This window comes from Brachyistius frenatus, unplaced genomic scaffold (genome assembly GCF_029030835.1).
Source record: "Brachyistius frenatus isolate BFR_SWC_R1_liver_20210118 unplaced genomic scaffold, ASM2903083v1 Contig_163, whole genome shotgun sequence".
Taxonomy (NCBI): domain Eukaryota; kingdom Metazoa; phylum Chordata; class Actinopteri; family Embiotocidae; genus Brachyistius; species Brachyistius frenatus.
Window position 1 is genome coordinate 340,009 of NW_027210762.1, and position 22,175 is coordinate 362,183.

Genomic DNA, 22,175 nt, shown 5'->3' on the forward strand with positions numbered 1-22,175 from the left:
ACTATTTTCTGAGAGATTTACTTTGAAAAGCAGATCATTTCTTCCTCAGCAGGTGGGGGAAGTTTTCAAAGTTGAAACTGGACGCGGCCAAATAATCTGGAAGCACACAAAGAAAAATTACTGGTGAAAGATATTCAAGTTCCATAAATGACAGAAAAAACAATTAATTATTTGACAAGTATTCGAAATAACACTAAACTTGACAAAACAGAGCAACTGGTGATATTTTAAATCCATCTTACTGACAACAAACCCAATAAAACCACCAAAACCAACAACCAATATTATCTCTATGTAGTATCTCTATATGTATATACCCCCCCCCCCCCCTCCCCCCGTTAAAGGCCTTTCTTCTGATTGGTCAACTTCCAAAGAAGCCTATAGGGAGCAGCACCACCTGTTGTGACTCCGCCTCCTTTCACGCAGAAGCGGAAGGAACAAAAAAAATAATATTTTTTTTTAAATTAAAAAGAAACCGCAAACTTACGAACTAACAAATTTGTCGTCACGTGATCGGAAACGGAAACCTTTCGCATCCTCTCGTTAGTTAGACGTTATATTTGCGCTGCCTGTATTTGGTGACGTCACCGAGTCGCAAAAACCAAGCGTCTGAAATTTCCTCAAAGGAATCAGTTCGCGTACGTGCACCTTCGTTATGTAAAAATTTGGTTTAAAATAAACATGTCCACATTATACGTGACAAAAATAAATCAAAAACAGGTCCCCTTTTTAAAGGTCGTGATATCAGCTACATCAACAAGCATTATTTTAAGATCTTAACTTGATAATAAAGAATTATGTAAATAGAAGACACCCTTTGTTTAAATGTCGCCGATTTCCAGTGAGTAATTTGTGTGCGCGTCTTACTAATCTTGGTAACTGTAACAGTTTGCACAACATCTGTCTCCAAAACAGGTGAGACGCTCTTTTCTGGAGAATCAAGGTGAGCAACGAGCACCTTCTCTGATGCGTCATGATTTCACCAAAGACGTCATTTTTATTTTTCTCAACGGGTCCTGAATGGAACAGAGTGAGCTGAATAAAAAAAAAAAAAAAATCCCCACTTCTCAGCTCTGTTACAGTAAAACAGAGCGGATGAGCTTCTGGGCTTTGAACTTTTATTTTTGTGAATGAACCCGTGGGAGGACAGAGCTAAGTTTAGAACGCAGAAGAATCAAAACAAGTCTTGTGTGGCTTTTTTTTCCCCCTTTTACATCGTCGATGGGAAACCGAGTCAGAATCATTAAAAAAAAATTAAAAAAAGAGCTGAGGTGTATGAATGCAGGCTGAACGTACAGGTGTGGTTTTGTACATTCAGAAGTAGAAGCGTATCGGGTCAACGGCACGTCCGACGTTGTCCTCGATTAACCCCTCCCCGTCTCTTCGTCTGGAGCGTCGGGGAGGAGGCCGACCACAACCGACGCCGCTCTCGCCCGGCGCGTCCCGACGCCCACGACCGTCGTTGCACTTTCTATTGTCGCCGTCTTCCCCCGGGATCGAACTCTTCAGGTTTTCGCTGCAGTTAACGTCCCCTCCACCCGACACACACCCTTCACACACCCTTCACACACCCTCAAACCACAACTGTCTTACCAATTATAAAACCTCCTTCACCAGTCATAAGTTTCCTCATTTCATACGGGCGAAGTAAACCCCGGACACGATCTTCTCCTCCAAAAAGCCCCGTCAGCGTGTCGCTCAGAGAGGAGGCATATAGTCCGTTGAAGTTTCCTGTCTGTGCTCGTGCGAGGTTACACCGTTGGTTGATTTTTTTTTTTCCGAGTCTTGACCACAGAGATAAAACCTTTTTTTTTTTTTTGCAGAACTTAGTATTTGTGCTGAGAATTAGAAGAAACGTTGACCACAAAAATGACTCGAGGCATTAAAAGACAGGCGAAGGACCGAGTTTACGACTACGAGGACTCACGCCGATGCGGTTACTGACATGGCAAGACTGCAAAGAAAACAAACTCCTCCACAGGAAGTTCCTTTATTTTTCTATGGGGCACGTTACAAAGCACCAATATCTACTTTTTTGTTTGTTTTTAATCTTCCGAGTGGTTTGAGTAAATCGGACTCCGTCCCGCCGCTCGATGCAGAACTTTTCTACCCGGTCTGACTCTTAAACACGATTAGCATAACCAGCGCCGGTGGGACCGTCCTGCACACTAACAATGAAATCTACTCATTTAGTGTCTTCCAAGATTAGATGTATGTGTGTGTGTGTGTGTGTGTGTGTGTGTTCGATCCAGTAAAAGCAGAAAATGAAAGTAACATTTGGAGAGAGAGAGAGAGTGAGAGAGAGTGAAAAAGTGATGACTAAGCAATAAAGTGATGACTGAAAGGATGTAGTTCATTTAGCTGATTGCACGTAGATAAGAGAAGAGGAGCGAGAGATTATCTCTTGACGGGCTGGACGGAGGAGGGCTGGAAGCAGGTGAGCTGCAGCTGCATGCTGCTCTTAAACTTGTTCAGCAGCTCTTCCAGTAACCTGAAAAGAAAAAAAAAGACACGAATCCTGTGAAGTTTTATCGTCTTCTCCTTAACGATTCCCTTGAATCAAGAGAGTCAGACTCACTTCTTGTCGGCTCCGCTGTGCAGCTGAGGCAGAGCTTCCAGAGCCAGTTTGAAGCTGGCGCTTTAAAAAATTAAAAAAATATGTGGGACGTTCATTTAAAACACATTAAAAAAAATATATATATATTAAGACTGCTTAAAAAGCCAGAAAATACCGTGTGTGTATCCTACCCACATGAACATGCCGCCCTCCCCCCTTCCCTCGACTCCCCCTCAACCCTCATCCACACAACAGAAGCAGATTACTTTCACTTCCTTTTCACTAACATAAATAGGGATTGTAGTGAGGGATGTGCGACTGTGAAGATTTATGTCCGACATGACATTCACGACTATAAATCACTCGGGCCACGTATGTGGGAGTTCCCGTCTCTGCTGCTGTGTGACCACGTGTGTGTGTGTGTGTGTGTGTGTGTGTGTGTGTGTGTGTGTGTGTGTGTGTGTGCGCGCACGTTTTACTCACTTGCTATCGGCGTTTAGGTACGCGGCTATGGTGTCTAGCAGAGCGCACAGCTCCAGTCGAGCCTGAGCGTGATGCAGGGTAGAGAAGGGGGGAGGGGAGGAGGGAGGGAGGAGGGGGAGGTCAACAGATGAAATCAAGTGATCGTTGCCAACTGACATCAGCTCGAAGTGAAGCATGCCATTTTCAGAAAAACGGCTTGTGAATCCCCCCGTCGAATGTAAAAGGGGGTCAACTTATGAGTCAGGGTCTTACTATGAGTGGCAAACCGCTCTCTCTCTGTGTGTGTGTGTGTGTGTGTGTGTGTGTGTGTGTGTGTGTGTGTGTGTGTGTGTGTGTGTGTGTGTGTGTGTGTGTGTGTGTGTGTGTGTGTCAGCAGCTACCTGCAGGGCTCCGTTTTTGCTGAAAGAAGACACACACTGCATGAGACGACACATCTCGTCCGCGACCGACTCCACGATTTTCGACAAAACCCGAGGAACCAGATCCTTGGAGACCGTGAAGACCTGACGGAGGGCGAAGAGGAGGAGGAAGAGGAGGAGGAGGAGGTGGTGGTGAAAAAAAACAAAACAAAACAAAAACACAGACCCTGGTAATGTCCGAGGGTCGACGTGAATGATGAGTTTTTCTGTGGCGTACCTCAGCGTGAACTGTGATGACGCTGACCAGAGCTTCCTTCAGGTAGTTCCTCACACCTGCAGGAGAAGAAGTGAACAGAGAGATTCAGGTGGAGACGGAAACAACATTTCAAAACGTCGTGTTGATAAAAGTGTTCGTAGCTTCCGCTGCAGTGCCACTAGAGGTCGGCTCCAAAAAGCCTCCGGCTCCATAGACTCCCATTCAACTTCTCTCATCAAATCCAAAGTGAATAAAATGTGTCCATCAGTTATCTCGGTGTTGTTAGCTAAAGTCACTCCTTCTTATTAGTTTTCTGGAGGTCGTGTCTGTTTGATTGACAGGACTGTGGTGCAGTCAGGTTACATCTATCGGTGGGGCGGGACGTAGTATAGTAGAGTTCCCAATCAGATCGAATCAGATCCACCGCTGGCTCCTCCCCCCAGCTCCTCCAAATATGGTCACTTCCTGCTCCAAACTAGCAAAATTCTATCTGGATTTTTTTTTGTTTAAGATATAACTAAATATTTCTTCCTGTTCTTGAATGTATTCAAATGTTCTGGTCTACAACTGTCCGTCTTATTATCGGCCTGTCGATCATCTGTGAGGCACTTTGAACTGCAGCACAATAAGAAAAGTCCTCTACAAATAAACTTTGATTGATCGATAACTAAACAAGCGGATTTTTCTTCATGAATTCCGGCGGATGGAACCTCGAAGGGCAGCTACGTATTTTAACAGAGGCCGCGAGTTCAAATGCGGCCTGCGACTCTCCAATATAACATTTAGTAAACTGTGACAGCGAAACAGCTGAAAGGCAGCAACAGAAAGAAAGTAGTGAAACCGGATTTTTTGAATCCTCGCAGCGCCCCACACAGCGACACGAGTCGCACACAACCAGCGCAACAAGTGAAAGTATCAGATCCTGGAACTGCGGTTTAGTGTCCAAAATGTTCCTCTTTCACATTACAGCCCCGAACACACACACACACACACACACACACACACACACACACACACACACACACACACACACACACACACACAGAGAGAGAGAGAGAGACTGTGCAGCAGCAAAACTAGAGCAGCGCACAAAACTCCAGCTCGACGGCGGATCTCTCGGTGAGCTGCTGCCCATCCGAACAAAATTGGGCTGCGATGTGTCACTTCACATCCTGTGCGAAAGGTAAAACCACACGTTTCTCGTTTAGGTTTCACCTGGTTTTGGGGTGAGCAGAAAAAAATCAAATTCGTGTACACACAAACACACACAGAGAGAGAGACAGAGAGACAGAAGATGCTGTGCTCGCCCACGGCTGGGCTCCAAAGGCCAGGTGAGCTGGAGGGAGAGACCGGTGACATCAGCCTTGTTTACAGTAAGACATCAAAGGCTTCTTCACATGAAGAAGCCCCGAAGGCACGAAGATCAAGGATGGAAACTTCTCACGGGACGACGGTGTTTACCGAGTGTCGGGTGGTGGTCACTGCAGGTGATTCCCCACACCCTCACCACCACCACCACCACCACCTTGACCTCATTGTCTTCGAGATATAAAACCCCCAGGATGTTTATGTGAAGCGTCCCGGCGGTCGTACCCGTGGGCGTCTGGCAGTCCCGCCAGTCGAAATAGCCGGCGTAGATGCCGGGCTCCAGGGAGCCGGCGATCGGGTCGGCCCGTCTCTCGATGTAGGATTCGAAGAGCTTCCTGTCCAGCTCCCGCACGGCGTTCACGCTCACCTGGCGGGCGGGAGCGAGCAGACAAAAAAAAGAAGAAGTTTGTTTACACTTTTGGAAGTCTCAGCAAGGCTGTACATCTGTCATTAGCGCAGAAAAACATACTATACAGTATTCATTCCGCTTTTCACACTACACTGCCAACAAAACCGCAACTCTTGTGTATTTATATCAACAATTACACCGTTATATAGATCCTGTATGTTTTGTTGTCTTTTTTTTTTGTACGTCTATATTCGAGTTCATTCATTTTAAGCTCAACACATCTGGCCGGTGAAGTTTATTCCAATTAATATCAGCGTGTAAACACTCCCTGTGAGCGTGTTAGATTCTCATGTTCATTCAGCTCTCGCTCTTATTTTGAAAAGTGTTTACATTTTTTGGGGGGGAAAATGTAAAAATATTTCCAAAACTCCCAAAATATTAAATTAACCACAATTAGAAAACTGAAAAAAAAGGAAGCATGAAATCAAACTCGTGTAAACAGAAAATGTTGCTTATTAATCACAACAGCTGCCAGTTAGTTGCTGAATAATAAACATCTGACAAATGTATGTAAAATAAAAAACAAATCGAATAAACTGTGTTGAGATTTGAAGCTTTTAACTGCTAGTTTGTTTTTTAATCTGTCCAGCCTTTAATCACAATTTGTTTAAAATCATTACTTTCCGCTCAATATTAATAATATCCAGAACGCTGTAGATATTTAGTACTTTTACAACTCAAAATGTAAAGTATTTCCAAACGATGTTTCGTAGGTCAGCAGTTCTTATTATGTTTCATATCGATTCTAACACTTAATAGATTGTCGTCTAAACGAACCGTCGGCCACATCACGCTCTCTAAAATCTCAACGAGACGCCTCGATCGATCTTTCAAAGCAAACGACATTCAGCTTTTATTTACTGGAAAGTCAACTGAAGCCTTTTTTCTGTGCATTGTGATTCAGCCGTTAGTCATCGTGTGCCGCCCGTATGAGTGAAGAAAAGAAAGGGGGAGACGCCACGATGACCTTTAGATTTTTTTTGTTTTTTGAAAGTAAACAGTCATATCTCTGCTCGACAACGGATTTGGAGACGCTGGTTTTGTAGATACCGACCCGTGTGATCTTCTCCGTCCCGGTGAAGCCGTGTTTCTCGAAGTGATCAGCCAGGTTGAGGAAGGTGCGTCTCTCCAGGTACTGGCAGTTACTGAGGATGACGAGGAGACGCTGCTCCTGCAACACACACAATTTTTGGGGGGGAAATTAAATTTAAAAAAAAAAGGCAACATAGAAGTTAGTATGAAATGTTTATAAAGTAGATTTAATTTAAGATTTCTTTTAAAAGGTGTGTGAAGATTGTGAAGCCCTCGGCTTTCCATTTCTTCAAGAGGGAGCCTACATTTGTTTTTGTTTTTTCCAGAAAAAGCACGTCTGATTTAAATACCAATAAAAGGATCTTGGTGAATCGGTGGTGAAGCCGGAGAAGAGACTTCAGGCCGGGTGAGATGCGAGCTTCTTCGTCAGTATTCGCGCTGCTGCTGCTGCGTTTTGAACGATCAGCGAGCCCTGAAACGACCTCTAGTAGACGTCTTGACCTTCAAAAATATGTTTTACTTTCCAAAAATATGTCCCCCTACTTTCCTTAAAGCGTCGACATTATAACACGCCCATCAAAAAAAACCGGACGGTTGGAAGACGGTTCGGACGTGTGCGGAAGAGGGATGCTGGGTATGTTAGAAGGAGGAGGATGGTGAGGATGATGATGATGATGATGGAATACAGAATAACGCAAAAGACATGAACAAACACGCGGGAGCGACGGCAGGATGGGTGACCCACATTTTCACAGCCACGAAAACGATGACGTCACCCGGCGGCGGTTCTGTTTTTGTTTTTTTTTCACACGAGGACTTCAGAGGGCTAAAAGAAGAAACAGATCTAGCGAAGGCCGTCGGGCAGCGTCCCGCAGGTAACGGTGCATTTCCAACCCCTGCCATACATATTCAGGCTGGGGGAGGCGGGGGGGAGAGGGGGAAACTCCATCTGCACATTGCTCCATTTCCCCTTTACCAGAATCACTCTACGCCCTTCCTCCTCCTCCTCCTCCTCCTCATCGTTGTCCCTCCTCCCCTCCCCCAATGCCGAACACCTTTCTTCACTCACATCTCAAACTAAGTTACAGGAAATGAGGACGTATCTGCTGCTCGTCCACAACCAGGAAACAGCCTGATAACATTTTTCTAGCAAGTTGAGAGGCGACGCTCGTCGTCGGGGGAGGGAGGGAGGGAGGGAGGGAGTGAAGGAGGGAGAACCCCCTCGCTGCGGTGACGCTGGGGGATGTCGAGGCGTATTAACTCTCCAAAAACAGCGAAGAGGAAATACCGAAACACAACAACGGTGACTTACAGATGTTGGAATGAAATCCTGTTGAAGGCCGGTGAAGCGATCGGGAGACGAGAGGTCCGCCGACATCTTGCTGCACAAAGGAGACGATTTAAAATCCTTTTCTTTTTTTTTTTTTTTTATAGTTCAGCACAACAATCAGCTGAAAAAAATAAAAATCTGAATACTCACCGAGACGCATCAATGTCTCGATCCGTCTTGGTGCTCAGCTGCTCCAGACAGCTGATGAAGACCTACGCCGAGGACATAAACACACAACGACATCCGCTCAGCACGACCGTGTAAACAAGAGAAAATAAACAAGATGCCAGCGGAGACGTGTCGTCTGTCCACGCAGCTCTTTTTCAACATGTAGTGCCGCAATAAAAGATATGGTTGTGTAATCAGTCGTCCTTAATGGAGCGATATGATCGACATTATCGTGTCGTAATAAACGAGGCGGAGTGAAGAATCATTGTGGAAAGATTAAAAACAACATGAGCACACGCCTTTTCTATGAAGTTAGATGTCAGTATGTTTCCTGCTGGTGTATTTCGAGCAGCAGTCATATTTAAAAAAAAAATTTGTTTTTTTTACCCTGAATTGTGTTTGTCTCCAGAGCTGTCAATTATCTAAAACCGCCATTTTGAGTTTATAAGTTTATATAAATGCGGTGATTTAAAAAAAAAAAAAAAAAAAAATCTGCTTTCCTTGTTTGTTTATTCCCAATAAGCACAAATGAAACTGCAGTTGTGATATCAGCAGCGGGCTGACAGGTCTGACCTTCATGATGCCCACGCTGAGCTCTGTGGCCTGGTCCTGGACCTGCTCCAGCTGCAGCACCTGAAGGAAAACACTTCGTTGAAGTTACTCCACGATATGTTGCAACTGCAATTCAAGTTCATTATTCATTTGAGCTACGAAGTCAGTCACACTTCTTTCACTCCCTCCAACACGCGAGCTGGACTCTGGAAGTTCACGCACACAGTTGTGACTGTGAAGGCGTTCGTGCTAGCAGGTTAGCATCACGTTAGCATCTTACGTTGGTCTCTCCCGGTTTGATCTCCAGCGGCTCTTTGAGCGACTGCAGCATCTGGATCATGCACTGTTCAAACTGAGAAGGCTGCAAAAACATCAGAGAGAGAACAGACGACGTAATAAAAGTCAGATTATAGCAGATGGTTTAAAAACAAAAACAAAAAAGTGACCAAACAAAATGAGCATTACACTCTATACATGTTCTTTTACTTGATGCAACGCAATAGGAAGAAATGTTAGAAAAAGACAGTTTCTTTCTTTCTTCTTCCTGAAAACACAAAAAGCTGATGCATCGATGCCGCCACAGAAAGAGTGAAACATGATTATGCAAAATACTGATATTAATCTTAAACTCAGCAGGACCAGTCTTTGTGTGTTCGTTTCACTATGAAACGTGGAGTACTGCACGATGCAACAAACCATCCCTACCAGGCTGGTGATTCCCTCGTTGTCTACAACCCAGTCTTCCTTCTCGGCGAGCCTCTTGACATCTAAATGTATAAAAAGAAAAAAACAAAGCACAAATATGAAACGACCTGAAACCGCTTTGGTTTAATTAACTCGGAGCTGCCCTACATATGACATGTGAAGACTTTCATACGGGGGTCATAAGAAATGAAAATATGAACAGAATAAAATGTTTCTGAGGAAAAAAACAAAACAGATGATATAAAACCAAATTCTTTCTGCGGAGACCACAATTCGATGTGTGAATGTAAGGAAGGGGGAGAGGGGGTTAAGAGAAAACCAGTCACTCTTTTCATAATGACCATACCTAACCACAAGTGAAACTGTCTGGTTTTAGTCTCATAACACTTTCTCCATCACTGTCCTGGAGGTTGTTTGAGCTCACAGTGGCAGCCGAGGACACTGACCAGCAGTTACTCAAGTCTTTCACTGTCTGGTCTGGGTTCATTACAAGTTACAAATACATTATGCTGCTATCGTAGTCATATAATTACCACGTTTCCACTTTAAAATAGACGCGTGTGCTGGCGGTATCGGAGTGAGCAGAAAGAGTTTTTAATGCAAAATCGCGTCATAAAGCAGCTTTTGAGCGATTTTACAACACGAGGCGCTACGTGAGGCTCGTTTCACCGGAGCCTCCTTCTGGGTTCAGTTCATCTCGATCCACAGCAGCGGAGACGCGCTGGAACAATGAATTAATTGTTCGCGGCTCTGTTCTTCTGCTTATATATTTGTGTGTTGTCATGACGCGGCCTTCGTGCTCATTTTGCATTACGTTTTGGAGGCGAGATCTGATCTCGAGCGGTCACTCAGGACGCAGAAATCCTGCAGAGAAATCAGTGTACTTTACCATTTTGGAGTAGATGGCACAACACAAACCACCACCTGATGCCAATCAAACTGTTGTCCAGTATATTTAATGTCAAACACACTGAATCTAAATATCTGAAACCTACTTAGAAAGTGAAGAAAGAAAATGTCTTGGGACATAAAAAAAAAATCTCTATTCAAATTGATTTTCTTTTCTTGCTATCTTTTTTGATGAACATCCTTTATAAACTAAATACTTTTTAAATTTTTTTTTTTTTTTACACTCTTCCTTCTATCAGTGACTCCTCCCACCTTCTGTCGTGTGCAGCAGCGTCACCATGAGGCAGTGAACTCGCAGCTCCAGCAGCAGATCCTGGATCACCTGCAGCAAATCGTTGGGGATCTCCAGAGCGGACAGGGCGTCGTGACAAGCCCTGAGGAGGGAAAACAAAAAAAAAGACGGAGGTTCGATAACGGTGTCAAAAAAAACTTGTAACTGAGCGGGAAGGATCGAGCGAGACCCACCTGACGGTGTGAATGACTTGCGTGAGCCAGACTCCCGTCAGCTCCGCCTTGTTCTCCCAGCCTCCGTAAAGACGCAGCTCCCCCTGTGGCAGCGTGGAGGGCAGCAGAGCGCCGCGGACGAGCTTCACCAGCCGGTTGGTCATCTCCTCGATCATTTTCTATAAAAACAAGCGTGTTATTTATACGCCGCGATGTAAAATAATCTAAATAGGATTTTGGGTGTAATTTTTGGTACTTTGAAGTCATTCTGTCGCTGTCTGGCGTTCTTCTTGGATTTTTCCACCTGTCCAGATTTCTCTCCGGTCTGCAGGTTAAAAAAACAAAAACAAAAACACAAAAAAAACCAACATAAATCCTTAATTTCATATGAAAAGGAAATCAAACTTTTACAGATGATGGTGCATCATCGTTCTTGAATATTGTTTGTTTTAAATCAGCTCAGGGAATATTAATGACGATGGTCCAACCAGCAGAATCACATCACTTATAGCTTTTTATCAGGGAAAAGTTTATCAGTTTTGTAAAGCACATCGTCAGGCTCATTTAGAGTCCGAAATAATTAGTTTGGACTTTTATTTTTTGTGCCTCCATGAGACCAAATTATATTTTCAGAAACTGTGACAGTGTATACGTTATTCATTAAGGCTCTCTTGTAAATAAACTGGTTGTGTCATCATATTTGGAAACCCTGAAAGAAAATACACCAACGCTTTTTTAGCCTCAAACGTAAAAATCTATTTTCTGACCATCAACAGTTTTTGTAGGAAACGTGTTTGTTGACTGATCATCGCTGATTCTTGGAGTGTTGTTTTTGCAGTGGTTCAGGGAGACTGTGAAGGCTTCTGAAAGTATTCACCTCGCTAAAGAGACTCCCGTTAACGTAGGAGATCCAAAGCTTCCAGAAGTTGGGCAGCTGACCGATCACCACGTCGGAGAGCTTCTCCACGAACTGCACCTGCTGCGGGCTTTGGAAGCGCCAGGCTGCCGACCACGAAAAAAATACACAAATATTCAGTGAAGGATCACAACAAAAATGTTTGACTTCCTGGCAATGCGGAGATGGAGTTGTTTGTGCTTTTTACCGTACGGCTTAGTGTGAGGAGATTCCCCTAAACACACACACACACACACACACACACACACACACACACACACACACACACACACACACACACACACACACACACAGGGAAGCCCCCTAGTGTGTGTGGGTGAATGTGTGAAGAGTTGTGGTACCCACTGTTGTTTCGCGGCGTTCGGAGACTGCCCCCCCTCTTCAGAGACGCCGTGGGGCCGAGCCTACCGAGGGCGGACGGACGGGTATCACCCTCCAGCTCCAGAGCTCCGACGCCCACTGACGAGACAAGAAACACAAAGCAAGGGAGGAGGAAGGGTGAGAAATGAACTCGGAGGGGCAAAAAAAAAAAAAAAAAAAAAAAAGAAAAGAAACACATACTTCACGTATCAAATAATCAAATAAGCCATTTTCATAATTCCACATTCCTCAATAAGCTCAGCGGGCTTTCACACCAAACAATCCTCCCTCGGCCCTCTCGGACTTTTCTTTATTTGTGTTCTGATCCGTCTCTGCCTCCGGCCCGCGGCGGAGAGAATGTCCCGTTGTTTCTAGGGCGAGGAAACAAGAGCGGCGGGGTGAAGCGGGTTTACACCGACCACACCGGGCCCCCGGTTAACGTCTGAGATTCCTCGGACGTCGCGGCTCCACTAGATGGCGGCGGCGAGCTACGCAGCGGCACCGCATGAGAAAGCAGTGCAACCACACACACACACACACACACACACACACACACACACACACACACACACACACACACACACACACACACACACACACACACACACACACACACACACACACTCACTCACACACACACACACTCACTCACTCACTCACATCTCAGCGAGTCAGATAGCTTCAGTGCAGTGTAAATGTGTGAGATAACTGTCGGATAAGAAAAGGAAAGGGTGAAAGTTGACAAACAGGAATGAAAGTGAAACACACGATGGTGCGAAGAGGGAATCAGAACTGCTGCATTTGAAAATGAAACTTTAAAATAAAAAAAATGAAAAGTCTGTGCGAGGCCTGCACGACGCCTACGCCGCTGCTTGTCTAAACGAAGGGAGACGGATGGCCACATTTTCCAAAACACATGTGACACACACACACGGAGAAAAGTGCTCTGGTGAGTCACCGGCTGACGGGGTGTGTGTGTGTGTGTGTGTGTGTGTGTGTGTGTGTGTGTGTGTGCGTTCGTGCAAAAGCAAGGATTGAAAAACAAAAATCCCCGAGCAGGGGAGCGATTGCGGTGGAGACGAACGTGCACACAACACACTCCAGAAAATGTAAGGAAATTCTCAATTGACTACATAAACAGACGAATCGTTTCTCTCACACACACGCGCAGTGTGTCTGTGACGTGTTGATGAGAGCAGCTGTTGATCCAGGTGTCGGCTGAACCCCCAGCGTCCTCAAAATGCGCGAGCCCGAGACGTTTTAGGTCGAAGTGCTCCACGCGTGCGCACGGCCGCTTCGCGCGTTCGAGCCGATCGTGACGCTCTCGTGTCGTCTCGCGCCACGACTTCAAAATGTTCAAAATGTGGGAAAGTCTGTGTTGAGACGACGCGTGTCGTCGATCGTCGCCCACTTCTTCATCAGGTCTGCAGGTCGGACGAGTTCTTGTTCCCCCCAAGGGGGGGTCGTCGACCCCACACACACACACACACACACACACACACACACACACACACACACACACACACACACACACACACACACACACACACACACACACACACACACTCTATCTAAATGTACACACTTTATTGAGTCCTGTTTAAATGTAGTGTAACTCCTACAAAGTAAAGTAAAATAAAGTAGCGTAACGCAAAGTAAATTAAAGTAAAGTATAAAAAAGCGTAAAGTAGCACAAAGTAAAGATCTGTAAGAAACAAAACAACCAATATTCAATATCTGCACTGCAAACACATTAAATTTCTGTATTTTTAATTCCATTTGATATATTTCGTTATGTTGAGATAAAAATAATAATAATAAAAAAAACTGTTAAGTTTCTGGATTTCAAAGCGAAGGAGAAGTTCAACTTCAATAAAATCGACCACGCTGCACTTCACACATCAACACCTGCCTGATCAACATGTTAATTGAAAGGTAATCAATACCACTCCGGGAGTAAAAGCATTAACTATCAAGCCTCAAATATCAACTGCATGTCTCACAGTCAACCGTCTGAACACTGATATCCCTCCAATCATTCACTGACAAACCTATTTTTCTAGCAAAAAAAAAAACAAAAAAAAGAAAAGAAAAAATGCTGCTAATTGTATTGACGTTGGCAGAAAGAGGAGCCGTTCAGGAAATAAGAGCACTGAGGTTTATAATTGAGTCGGATCGCAACACGACGGGAGTGTTTGGACATACGGAAGCAACTTCCTCCGCTCTGATCCCTCGCAAGAGAAAACTCAACCTTCGAGGCTTTCGGTCCAACAAAAGACGGATAGTTGTATTTCACGTTTGAGGCCATTTATAGGGTAATGAATGGGATCGCAGTGACACCAGAAGCCCCCCCCCCCCCCCGACTAGAATCAGCTGACCCGTCACAGACCCAATGATCCCCGGCACGTGTGACGCTGACAACAGCATAAAAGATGGCTTATGAACACAAATCGAGTCCGATACATGCGATATGAGGAGGAGGAGGAGGAGGAGGAGGAGGAGGAGGAGGAGGAGGAGGAAGAAGAAGAGGCCACCGGCGGAGTGCATGGCTGTGAGGTACCAGGAAAGGGAGGTGGGGTAGGGTGGGGTGGGGTGGAGGTACCAGGAGGGTGTAAAAGGGTGGAAGGAAGAGTGGATGTGTTTTTTATGATGATGGCTGCTGAAGCGCTGCCTGGGCGGAGGGATGTTTCAGAAGGCACACTTTGGGCCGGAGGTGTGCAGCGAAGACGGAGAAATAGCTACCAGGTGTGTGTGTGTGTGTGTGTGTGTGTGTGTGTGTGTGTGTGTGTGTGTGTGTGTGTGTGTGTGTGTGTGTGTGTGTGTGTGTGAGAGAGGGAAGAGGCGGAGGGGTGGAGACAGCAGAAAGGCAGACAGGAGACAGCTGTGGAAAATAAGAGAAAAACAGGAAGACACTGCGTACATGCCGACCGTCCTCATTGGTCTAAACAGCGTGGTGTACCCTGTGGAGGTTTGTCACCAGGGAAGCTGTGATGGAGGCTCTTCCATTTGTTTATTACCTTGTGCACCACTCGCACCCTCCCTCCCTCTCACTCTCCCTCCCCACCGACACCACCACCACCACCACCACACAAACACCACGGGGGCTGTGAGGTGTTTTCTTTGGGTGTCATGGCCGCAGACATAATGACTTTGTCCCAGAAATAAGCAGCTGGAAAACAGTCTCACACACACACACACACACACACACACACACACACACACACACACACACACACACACACACACACACACACACACACACACACACACACACACACAAGTACCAGAATGATGCACTTAAAAAAAGAAAATGAAGAAGCGTTGAAACGTTGGGACACTTTCCACGCTAAACGGTCGCCATCTTGGCGGAGAAGAAGGGGGCGGGGCCACCGGCGGAAATAATTTTCAGATTAAGATGTCTGAGGAAGCTGCAGCTGTCCCTGAACGCCTCACGAAAGTGTTTATTTTTCACTGCTGCTGCCGGACAGAAGAATCTGTGTTTTTATCAAGTGTGTTAAAACAAAGAGGGCACGAAAAACACGTTGATTTCTGGGTAAAATCATTAAAGCTGCAGATATGTTGGCGGGTGATGTGTTCACATGTGCTGTCCCATTTCAGACAACACTACTCTGTCTTCCTGCACTTCACAAGTAAGAGTCCTGCCATGTAAGAGCACTATTTTGTTAGTGTACTAGGGGAAGTATGTCATTGGCACTATGAGGTCCAATGAAAATAAAAAAATAAAAAACTTGGAAGCCTTCAAACATGGAGTCCAGCTCTCGACACCCTAACGAGGACACACGTATACGTAAAGGCACGTGTGTAACATGATACTTCTGATGGTTTAATGTTCTTCCACTGATTGAAAGTTATTGCTGGGAAACAAACCAGGAAACTAGAAACGCACCGGACGAGTCCGATCGGCTCGGTGACTCGGATCACTCAAACCTGAGTCTTATTGGAAACAGTCAAATAAGACATGGGACATTTTTGGAAGACACACACAAATGACATAACTGTCCTACTATCTGGATGTAATGTTTCTATTGAATCCTCTAAAACTGTATCTTATGTGTTAGATAACTTGTATGAATGTAAACAAAGGATAAACGTGCATGTTCAGAGGAGTTGTGTCGCGTGTGATTTCAGATTCACTCTGCACACGCGTTGCTCTGCTGAGGAATCGCTGACATGATAATCAGGATGATATTTAACTGAGGGAGCGGCAGGGAGCAGAGCAGAGAACACCCCCTCCCCCCACCTCCCCCGCCCCCCAACCCCTCCTCAGATCCATCAAGCCCCTGAGCCCCGGAAACCGCTGTTACCCTTAGCATTAGACATGTTTACGTTCCAGCTGCACTGTGTGAAGCAGCCACCCACTCGCACTGCATTCGTGTGGGTGTGAGAAGGAGTGTGTGTGTATGTGTGTGTGTGTGTGTGTGTGTGTGTGTGTGCGTGCATGCGTGCGTGCGTGCGTGCGTGTTTGTGTGTTTGTGTGTGTGTGTTTGTCTGAGCGTGGTCGGGCGAATTCGCTAGTCTTCCTGAGTGGATGGTTTCACATCCACATTTTTCTGCCGGCTGATTTAACAGTGGAACGGCTTAATTGGGGTTAATTGTTCCAATCCATCTGTGAAGCTGAGTGTGTGTGTGTGTGTGTGTGAGAGAGAGAGAGAGAGAGAGAGAGAGAGAGAGAGAGAGAGAGAGAGAGAGAGAAAGAGAGCAAGCAAGCGTTTTTGTGTGCGACCGTAACATGTCAAAGCCCCTGAAACCCAAATCCAAAAGCCAATGCTGCCTTCGCTTTCATCTTATTCATACATTCGTGAAAAAATAAACATGCAGGCCTCGAGCGGAGCGGGCCGGGCGGAGGGGCGGTGACGGAGCAGGGAGGGCAGGCGGAGGAGGGGAGGGGGAGGAGATGGGAGGGGGGGGGGCAGCTGGTTCTCTCTCTGCTCTCAGCTACCTTCACACTAACATGACATCCACCAGCCGCCTGATTAGAAATCCTAAAGAGGGTCTTTTTCACTTTGGCTGTAAAAAAAAACAACCAACGAGCTCAGCTCAGACGAGTCAGGACGTGTGTGTGTGTGTGTGTGTGTGTGTGTGTGTGTGTGTGTGTGTGTGTGTGTGTGTGTGTGTGTGTGTGTGTGTTAAGTCACCTCTCTGGCCGCTGATGAACTCGTCTCTGCAGTTCTGCATCAGCTGCAGGATCCACTTGTGCTGAGCGTAGATGCACTGCCACGCCGGGTCGCCGGGAGCGTGCAGGTCGGACAGGTACCTGCATGAGCACAGAAAAAAAAACAAAAAAAGAAAGAAAGGAATGAGGACTCAAACAAGAATAATAATAGTATATATATTTTTTTTAAAACACACCTGTTCTTGTGCAGGGAGACATTACAGGAAGGAGGAGCATTTCAGCATTGTAGTAGCTTCTTTCACAATGAGAGCAACAATCATAGAGAGACATTAAGATCGGTGACGAATCAAAGGAGAAAACAACATATTGTACCATATATATGGTCTCTAGCAGGGGTTTTCATGTCTACTGGTTGGAGAGCCCTGAGCTGTCGTGTCTCATACGTCACCACCAACATTTCCCGCAGGTGATTAATTAAGTTGAGATGTGGGGATTTAAAAAAAAAAAAAAGGCTAAAAGCATGATAGTCCCAGTATTTTCATGCACATCCATAAGCTAATAAATAAAGGCTTTTCCCAAACAATCATTGATTTGTACCATTAAAAGACAAAAAAAAGGTAAAGAACAGAGTGGAAATCAGAAAGTAGAAAAACACTCGCACATGTTCAAAACTCATACATTAAGTAAAAATAGAATAAAATACAACAAATTATATACAATCACGTAAAATTCAACAGAAACTGTTTTTAAGTAAAGTAAGTGAATGAATATATAAAAGTAACACAAACAAACAAAATTATAGATCAAAGACGCAGAAGGTCACAACACGTGTTCTTTATATCTCCCGTGTAAATGTACGCACGTATCGGGGCATAAAAACATCATCTGAAATTTATCACGAACATTTAATCCTCTTCTCCGTAGAGATCGTAATCCATCTCCCCTGGAGTTTATTTCCTGGACATCCCTCAGTGACCTCCGAGATGATTCACTCACTAAAGCCGCGGCCTGGCCCGCTCTGCCGTCGTCCCATAAACCAGACGCTCGTTTGTTTCTCATTAGGTGGCATCTTTCAAAAGTTCTTGAGCAACACGCACACGCAAGCACACACACACACACACACACACACACACACACACACACACACACACACACACACACACACACACACACACACACACACACACACACACACACACACACAGCGCAGAGCTCCCACCATCCACGTGAAGAGTAAACAGGAGCTGAGTGGGCGTTCAGAGCTGCGCCTAATGCAGCGGGATGAAAGATGTTGCCGTGTGGTTGAGAGCTGGTCTCTGTGATCCTGACAGGTTGGTCTTTACAATAATAAATCGGGGAGAGACCGCAAGTATGAACGGACAGATGGATGGAGGGATAGAGAGAGAGAGAGAGAGAAAAAAAAGGAGGGAAAGAAAGGCAGAGAGAGAGAGGAAAAATAGAAGCAGAAACAAGAGAGCCAGACAACAAAAAGAGATGAGAGGATCTGTGACCAGAGGAAAGTGAGAGACGGAGGTTGCAGTTCTGGTAAACGACGACACAAAGAGACATCAAAGAAACCAAATGAAGGAGTCTAACTTTATATTGAATGTTTACAGACTGTGTCGTGAAGGGATGATTATATGACGTGTAAAAAGAAAAAGATGTGTCTGAGAAAATTCCAGGACCACAAGAAGACAACACACGGGGGAAGCGGGGGGCGGGAGGGGTTTCAGGATTGTAAAATTAGAAAAGAGAGACCTGATGTATCTTTTTTGGTCATGAAGCGTCGACGGCGTCTGCAGCAGCTTCTCCAACAAGAGGCTCCTCAGAGCCGCGATCCTCGTCTCCACCTCGGCGTACACTGTAATCACAAACCAGGTTTAAAAAAAAAAAAAAAAAGAAGGAGCCGTGAAGCTTGATACGCAGTTACGTCTCACTACATTTCACGTATTTGTTGCAGTAAAAAAAAAAAAAAAAAAAAAAACACGCACAAAAAGTTAAAAAATAAATATTTACCTTTTTTGAAAACGGGGACTTCGGTGTTGCCGAAAAGAGATTTAGCTTTCTCGTAGTCATTGATCACCACGTCGTAATCTCCCTGCAAAGAAGACTCAGCCCGGTTAATAATGCAGAGTGTTTCTGAAGTCATCAATCATGAAGACCTGCGGTGTTATTTAAGCCTCTCTAGCTCCACCCGCTGGGACAAGCACACACTCGTGTTTGAAATCGTAATAATAACTTTCAAGACATAAAAGCTGGTCAGGAATATATTTGCAGATTTTATTTTACCAACACATCAAAACTAATACAACAAGCTTGAATGAAGAGCTCTGCTTTCACAGAAATGTACGCGAGGGATTTTGTAAAGCTGTTTCACCAACAGTAAATATAAAAATGTGACTTGTTTTATTATGTTTCTACATTTGTGAAGTCGTGGTAACAACATCCTTTGTTTATTTTATGGTTGCTGCTCTTTTGTATAATGTTCATATCGCCATATTTACATATTTATACGCTGCAACGTCTCGTGGGGGCCATTGAGGTTTTATTGACTCTGCTTGGTTTTATAATAACTAAGAATATGCAGCCACAGGACTCGAGCCTTTTTCAGCGTCATCTAAACACTGTCTGTACGGGGAGGCTCCGATTTTCATCTCCGCCATCACAAAAAAGAAATACAGGTTGAGGCCTGAAGCCAGCTTCACTCATATGACAACAAGGGAGGCTGCACTTATTTGGTGTTTGGTACTTAATATTTGTGTAATTTCCGGTTGCTTCCGTTGTGATTTTATTTTTATTTTTCCCGTTTGTGCAAAAGTACCTTCTGGATATTGCGTTCGATGTTGAGCGGCAGGTTGAAGAGGAACTTGAAACGCTGCAGGACGTTGAGTGCGTTGCGTGTGGAGTCGGCTTTGTCTTTCCGCCCCAGGACCTCCTGGAAGAGAGTGTCGGCGGTATCGCTCGCTCCTGCGGGGAGAAAAGAGTGAGCGAAAAGAGTGAAAAGGAGGCTGGAGAAAGAGAAACTGGGGGATCCTATATAAATAAATGTTGATAGCACATCCCCACCCCCCCTCAATGTTACGTGACACACAGAGACAGAGAGAAGAGACTCTGAGCTGCCTTGGACAGAAAGCGGCAGCTATCTCTCAGTAGTCGGGGGGGGGGGGGCTGCTCCGTAGAACCCCTTTGTGCAGCTAACCGGCTTCGTGGGTGGCCTTGGACGTGTCGTCCAAAAAAAAAAAAAAAAAAAAAAAAAAAAGAGAAGAAAAACCAAGTTCGTCTAATCAAAACAAAACTCCTCCCCCCACATCAAAATCCCCGAAGGAAAAACAGCACGAGACCGAACAGGGAAATATTTTACATTTTTCACTTGGCCATCTGAGTTGTCGTGATGCTGACATTTCACAAAGCCAGTTTTGGGATTGGCTGACTGTTGCTGTGTGTTTTGATGCATGGCTTTTTTTGGGGGGTGGGGGGGGCGGGCGGAAGGGGGACGGTGGCCTGGGCCCATTGGGCCATGGACCCTCAAGTCTGGGTTGGTAAGGGATGAAAGCTATGTCCGGCTGGGAGGTTTATTTACTCTACACTCCGGGAAAAGGGCCGGCTTATTGACCCTCCATTAGAGCGCTCCCATTATCATGTATGACATGAAAGGGTGGCTCGTCTGTGGAGCAGTGTTGGTGCCGGATGCTGAAGGTGAACAGTGCCCTTTTTGCTCGTTGAATGTATATTTGGTGTTTTTTTTGTTTTGTTTTTTACATGCAGAGGTTTTGGGAGAAATGTTCACAATATTCCTACATCCAGGTGATGAACTTCAGGTTGGACCCTAAAAGAGAAGATGCTTACTGTTGAGGATGTTCTCTAGTCGCTGGGTCATCGATCCCTCCACCTTCTCTGTGCCGTCGGATTCCAGCCTCTGGTGGATGGCTGCAACAGAAGAAAAGTCAGTATAAATTCATATTATAAAGGACTGTGATAAAAAAAATAAATGGCAGTAAAATACCCCCCTCCCCTCCCAAAATAAGCCAGACAAACCATAACTGGAAGTGGTAGCAGTGGCATGAAACGTGAAAACGATTTTAGCTTCTCTACACGGAGCGAACCAATTATGGAGGACGGGAACGTTTTAGATTTCAGGAACTGAAGGTGAAACAATAAACAGGCTCTGCCCCGGTGGTAGATGGGTAGATAACCTCCCTGGTTACCACTGAACCCACCCTCTCTCTGTTCCCACACAACGAGGACCGGAGCCTCGACCGCACCGGATCAATGCACCTTAACCGGAGCCATTCGTTTGGCGGTCTTGGGACATTTGGAGCCCTTTGACCTGGAGGTAATGTGAATCAAAAATCTTTCAATTGCCAGAAAAATACCATTTGGGGAAGCGTAGAAAGCCAGATGACGGTTGGGAAGGGGAGGAAGTCTCTGATGGCTTGTATCCATCACTTAGCGTGAAGAGCTTTACGCGGGAGAGGCAATTTGAAAAGGAAAAGAAGGGAATGGGGGGGGGGGGCTGGGACGACAGAGAGAAAAAAAAAAAAGGGAGGGAGGGAGAGTGGTGGGGCTCCCCCAGTGAATAAATAAATGGTGTGCAGTAGTGGGCAGCTGGGTGCTGAGAGCTGCAGTGTGGGTTTATTGACAGAGCAGAAAAGAGGTGGAGAGGGTTTAGAAGACCTTCTCCTACATACTTGTGAAGCGACTCAAATATGCAGACGTCCAAAAAAGACGGAAAGAGATCACGAAAAAAAAGAATTAAAAAAAAAGAAAAAAAGAAGAAGGATTCTCTCAATTTCCCCGTCTTTCCTTCCTTCTTCTCCACACAGTTGTTCGACTGGTTGACAGCAGAGGGAGCGGGAGGCAAAGTGAAGGAGGGTGGAGGGAGGAGGGAGAGAGGGAGGAAGAGGGGAGGGGGGGAGTTCTGTAAATAAATATGTGGGTCCGTTCTGACAGACAGAAGCCTCGAGGCAGAGTCTGAGGCATTCCTTAAAAAACGCGCTGTTCAAACACACCGCTGACTAATCAGTGAGGACGTCAACCGGCCGTCAGAAAGATGTGGCCAGATGCAGGTTCGGGACGAAAGTTTAAAAAGGATTGATTTGGGACTGAAGGAGGACGAAGAGACACACCGCAGGTCTGCTTCGTGTCTCCGCCCACCCACCCACCCAACTCCCCCCAGCTGCCAGCTGTGTGTCC

General features: G+C 45.5%; 1 protein-coding gene across 1 annotated transcript in view; it reads right to left on the reverse strand.

Annotated features, from left to right (window-relative positions):
* Positions 1-1,976: 1,976 nt before the first annotated feature.
* exoc2 (exocyst complex component 2) overlaps positions 1,977-22,175 on the reverse strand; it is a 39,610-nt gene continuing 19,411 nt past the window's right edge. Inside the window, exons 7-28 of the mRNA XM_069716810.1 lie at positions 20,829-20,909; positions 19,804-19,949; positions 18,999-19,080; positions 18,741-18,843; positions 17,005-17,123; positions 11,834-11,947; positions 11,450-11,574; positions 10,829-10,897; positions 10,594-10,751; positions 10,381-10,502; positions 9,220-9,281; positions 8,795-8,875; positions 8,536-8,595; positions 7,945-8,006; positions 7,777-7,846; positions 6,487-6,603; positions 5,249-5,390; positions 3,677-3,732; positions 3,421-3,543; positions 3,041-3,102; positions 2,579-2,638; positions 1,977-2,491 (exon numbers count right to left, since the gene is read on the reverse strand). Coding sequence (XP_069572911.1) covers positions 2,398-2,491; positions 2,579-2,638; positions 3,041-3,102; positions 3,421-3,543; positions 3,677-3,732; positions 5,249-5,390; positions 6,487-6,603; positions 7,777-7,846; positions 7,945-8,006; positions 8,536-8,595; positions 8,795-8,875; positions 9,220-9,281; positions 10,381-10,502; positions 10,594-10,751; positions 10,829-10,897; positions 11,450-11,574; positions 11,834-11,947; positions 17,005-17,123; positions 18,741-18,843; positions 18,999-19,080; positions 19,804-19,949; positions 20,829-20,909 — 2,108 coding nt within the window. The 3' untranslated portion in view covers positions 1,977-2,397. The remainder of the gene's footprint in view (positions 2,492-2,578; positions 2,639-3,040; positions 3,103-3,420; positions 3,544-3,676; positions 3,733-5,248; positions 5,391-6,486; positions 6,604-7,776; positions 7,847-7,944; positions 8,007-8,535; positions 8,596-8,794; positions 8,876-9,219; positions 9,282-10,380; positions 10,503-10,593; positions 10,752-10,828; positions 10,898-11,449; positions 11,575-11,833; positions 11,948-17,004; positions 17,124-18,740; positions 18,844-18,998; positions 19,081-19,803; positions 19,950-20,828; positions 20,910-22,175) is intronic.